Source organism: Oryza brachyantha, chromosome 6 (genome assembly GCF_000231095.2).
Source record: "Oryza brachyantha chromosome 6, ObraRS2, whole genome shotgun sequence".
Lineage (NCBI taxonomy): Eukaryota > Viridiplantae > Streptophyta > Magnoliopsida > Poales > Poaceae > Oryza > Oryza brachyantha.
Window position 1 is genome coordinate 17,647,242 of NC_023168.2, and position 4,228 is coordinate 17,651,469.

General features: G+C 47.1%; 1 protein-coding gene across 1 annotated transcript; it reads right to left on the reverse strand.

Moving 5' to 3' along the window:
- Positions 1-1,815: 1,815 nt before the first annotated feature.
- Positions 1,816-3,737, reverse strand: LOC102704257 (protein TOO MANY MOUTHS-like). The gene has a single exon (XM_040525501.1). The coding sequence runs from the start codon at positions 3,424-3,426 to the stop codon at positions 2,080-2,082; it is 1,347 nt and encodes a 448-aa protein (XP_040381435.1). The 5' UTR covers positions 3,427-3,737; the 3' UTR covers positions 1,816-2,079.
- Between the last annotated feature and the right edge of the window lie 491 nt (positions 3,738-4,228).

Sequence of the window (4,228 nt, forward strand, 5' to 3'; positions counted from 1 at the left end):
CCTGGAATGCCGTCACGTTGTCCGCGTCCTCCCTTGCCTGCCGCTGCCGGTGCAGCCGGAGCAGGTGCAGCAGCATGAACGAAGAACAAGATCGGCAAGATGGCAACGAGGAAGACGATGCTCAGGCTGCAGCCCGCACATCACAATGTTGAATCAAACAAGAATAAATCCAAACAGAAAAAAGACTGCCGTTATACGACCTGAACTCCAAAACTCGAATTTTTCTCAGGAGACGCCGGTGGAGATAGATGTGGGGAATGGGAAAAGCAAAAACTGAAGGAAGAGATGAATCTGACGGGTGGGTTCCACAGGTAAATAAGGAAGAAGATGGAAAATATAATGGCGATGGCATGATTCTAATTATATAAAATTTGAGTGGCACGACTACAAATAGACAAATTGTAATGATATTTATCTGAATATCTATAGTTGTGATGGCACGAATCAAATTAACCCTATTCTGTTTTGGGGAGGATTTCACCAACATTGATTCTATATGTGGATTCTATATTTGGGTGTGAGGGGTTGTTTGGGTTAAAGTTTAGAAAATTCATCGGACATAAGTTTATTTAGATAAATTTTACGATCTAAAAGTAACCAATGGTAATGAATTTTTAGTATAAAATTTTGGTATTTATAAATAATTCTAACCTAAAATGCAATACATTTTTAATTAAAAATGTGGTATCTTTATAACTTTATGAAGGACAATAAAATATTTTAGAATCATATTCCTGATTTAAGATTTTAGAAAGGAGACTTTGGGATTATGATTTGAAGAATTTGTTGATGATGCCCTTTCTCACTATCAATACTTTGGACGAAATTGAGAAGGCACTAAGAAATCTCGAGTATTAACATTATTTTTTGATGAGAATAGTATAATGCTGTGTTCGTTTGGGCATGTTCCCACTTTTCCACTACCTCGTTTTTAATTGTGTACAGAAAGTTGCTTGCCAAAAAAAAAAACTAATCCACTTTTGATTTTTTAACTAATATTCCATATGTATTTTAATACTTAGCGCCATTAACTTTTTCTCACGTTTGACGATTCATCTTATTTAAATTTTTTTAACTATAGAAAAATATAAATTATAATTAAAATATATTAAGTAATATATCCTTTTACAAAGTTAATGAGATGAATGATAAAACATCTTCAAAAAGAATCAAATTAATCATGCGCTAGTTGCTCTGTTCGTATGGGGTTAATTATTCCGTTTTCTATGGATACAAAACCTTGGAGAAGTGCTATACCTAGAGATGCTTAGCGCTGCCAAACAGGAAGTCCTTGCTCAACAAAAAGACAGAAAATGATACTCTTTTGTCAATAAAATTTTTGTTGTTTTCTTAATCCCCCGTCTCTAATATAAATACTGTAGAGACAAATTAGTTAATAAAAAATAACTTAAATGCCACTTAATAAATAAAAAGATTATATGGAACAAGATATACATGAGCTATAAATAGATAAAGATTTAAATATAAGATGATTGATGACACAACTAGGATCCATAATACATTTTTTGTTGAACGATACATTTATCCCATAATAAACGGGACAGATGTAGTACCAAAGAAGTACTCCATTACTTTTTTTTATTTGTTGTTGTTGATTTTTATATCTTGGAGCATTTATTTTATTTAAAAATTTTATATAATTACTAATTATTTTGTTATAATTCGATTATTATTAAAAAACTTTAAACATTAGTTTCAATTTTATATATTTACATAATATTTTTAAATAAGACGAATAATTAAATTGTACATAAAAATCAATCAATAACGTTAATTAAAAAAAATCGGAGGGAGCAATAATATCGATGGTAGCTCATTTGTCACCTAGAAAATTAGACACTAATACTTTGCCTCAAGAAAAATTGAACACTAATTACTTCCCTAGCGCCATCCTTTCTTACACCCACCTTTAGCTTAGCTGCTGTCAGTCGCAAACCTTAGTTAATTTTCTCATCACTGGTTAGTAGCACAACCAATACCATAATTTTTACAATTTAACTTAACAAAATCTAAGCTGCAATACTAAGCTAAACACCCTTGCTAACCACACCGGAGCCACTAACCCCGCACCAGCAAGAACATTGTCACGACCACACAGGAGCTGATCCCCATCAGCAACGCCGCCGACTTCGCCGCGCTCGCCGCTACCGCCGATGCCAAGGGAACCGGCAAGACCACCGGGCGCCGCGTCACGGGGATCTTGGTTCCCTTGCACGACGGGACACCTGCGGCTGCGATATGAGAATGTGATCCGGCGGCGGCGACGAACTCCGGCGGCACGCAGATGGCGAGGTTGCCGTGAAGCCGGACTCTGCCCGCCAGCTTTCCTAACTCCGGAGGCACCTCGCCCTCCAGCTGGTTGCCGTCAAGCCCCAGGTAGGTGACGTTGTGAAGTGATTCCCCCAACGATGCCGGGATCGGACCGGTGAGGCCGGCGTCGGAAAGCCCGACGGCGGAGATGCGCTTCAGGCCAGCGAAGATGTCCGCCGGCACGCGCCCGCCAAGGCGACGGTTGCCGCTGAGGTACATCTCTCTGATTGCCGTCATGCCGCTGAGCGCCGCCGGCACGCCTCCTGTGAGCCGGTTGTTGGAGAGGTCGAGCAGCTCGAGCGTCGCGAGGCGGCCGAGCTCGTCCGGGATCGGCCCGGCCAGCATGTTGGAGGAGAGGTCGAGCTTGACGAGCTGCGTGAGGCCGCCGATCGCGCGGGGGATGCCGCCGGCGAGGAGGTTGGAGCTCAGGTCGAGGATCTTGATGCTGGCGAGCCCCTGGATGAGCGTGGGAGGGATGCGGCCGGCGAAGCGGCTGCCGGAGAGGACAAGCTGCTCAAGGCGCGGGAAGGCATTGGCCGGGAGGTCGCCGGACAGGTCGGAGGAGGCTATGACCAAGCGGCGGAGGAGCGGGAGGCGGGCCGCGGAGACGGCCAGGCGGCCGGAGAGCGCGGGGTTGTTGACGAGCACAAGGTCCTGCAGCGCGGGAGGGAGCAGCCACGGGAGAGGCGGAAGGGTCCGCGTGTCGCCGCCGGGGCGCACGAAGCAGCCGTAGACGAAGAGGCTGCGGAGGCGCGGGAAGGAGGCGGCGAGGAGGCCGGAGGTGAGCAGCGTGGCGGCGGCGGAGGGGGAGGGCGCCACGCAGCCGGGGTTTGCGGAGAAGTCGGAGACGTAGCCGAGGGAGAGGCCGACGACGTGGGAGGTGTTGCCGTCGTCGTCGCACGACACGCCGTGCGGGCCGGCGAGGCAGAGGTCGTCGGGGAAGCTGGCGCGCCAGGGGAACCCCGGGTTGACGGCCTCAAGCGCCGCGTACACGCCCTCCTGCTCCGCCGACGGCAGGCGCGGGTCGCCGCCCTCCGCCTTCGCCGCAACCACGGCGGCGACGAGGAGGACAACGAGGAGCCGAGCAAGATCCATCCTTTCCCACTCCACTCGCTGCGTCGAGCAAATGGACGCGTCTGTCTGTCTGTCGTGTCTCTTGTAGTGAGGCCGGCGCCGGCAAGCTGTCGACGTTGGTCGGCAAGGACGGGCGGCGACCGATCGAGCGAGGAAAAAGAAGGCAGCGGCAGCGGCAGCCTGCAGAGCGAACAGTATGGCGGGAGGGAGGCGGCTGCAGGCGAGCTACGGCATGATGACTCCTCTGTCCTAGTGGCTAGCGAAGGAGTAGGAGTAGCACAGGATTGGAGTAGGAGTAGGCTGATCGCGAGCTGCTGCCACAGAAGGTAGCTGCGGCGGGACGGCACGGGATGCGCGTGGTGCCCACGGCAAGAAAGAGGGAGGGGGAGGCAGAGCAGCAGGTGGTAGGCGTGCAGATTGCCGCAGCCTCTACTATGCGGTGTGCAGTGCAGGCAGGGGATGGATCTCTTGAGGTTGTTGTGTTGTGATCTCTTCTTCCGTTCAGGGTTGTTTAGACAGTGCTAAAAGGTTGTTTAGATAGTGCTAAACTTTTTAGCATAGGTTATATTAGATGTCTGGATACTAATTTAAAGTATTAAATATAGATTAATAAAAAAACTAATTTTATAAATGAGAGCTAATCTGCGAGACGAATTTCTTAAGCCTAATTAATCCATAATTAGCTAATGTTTACTGTAGGCTCATTAGATTCGTCTCGCGAATTATTTCAAAATTATAGATGAGTTTTATTAATAGTCTATGTTTACTATATAACAAGTGTCCAAACATCCGATGTGATTAGGGACTAAAAATTAAGTCTGTA

What these genes read in the sequence shown, in the direction of transcription:
- LOC102704257 (XM_040525501.1), bottom strand. Translation starts at nt 3,426, where the DNA reads ATGGATCTTGCTCGGCTCCTCGTTGTCCTCCTCGTCGCCGCCGTGGTT.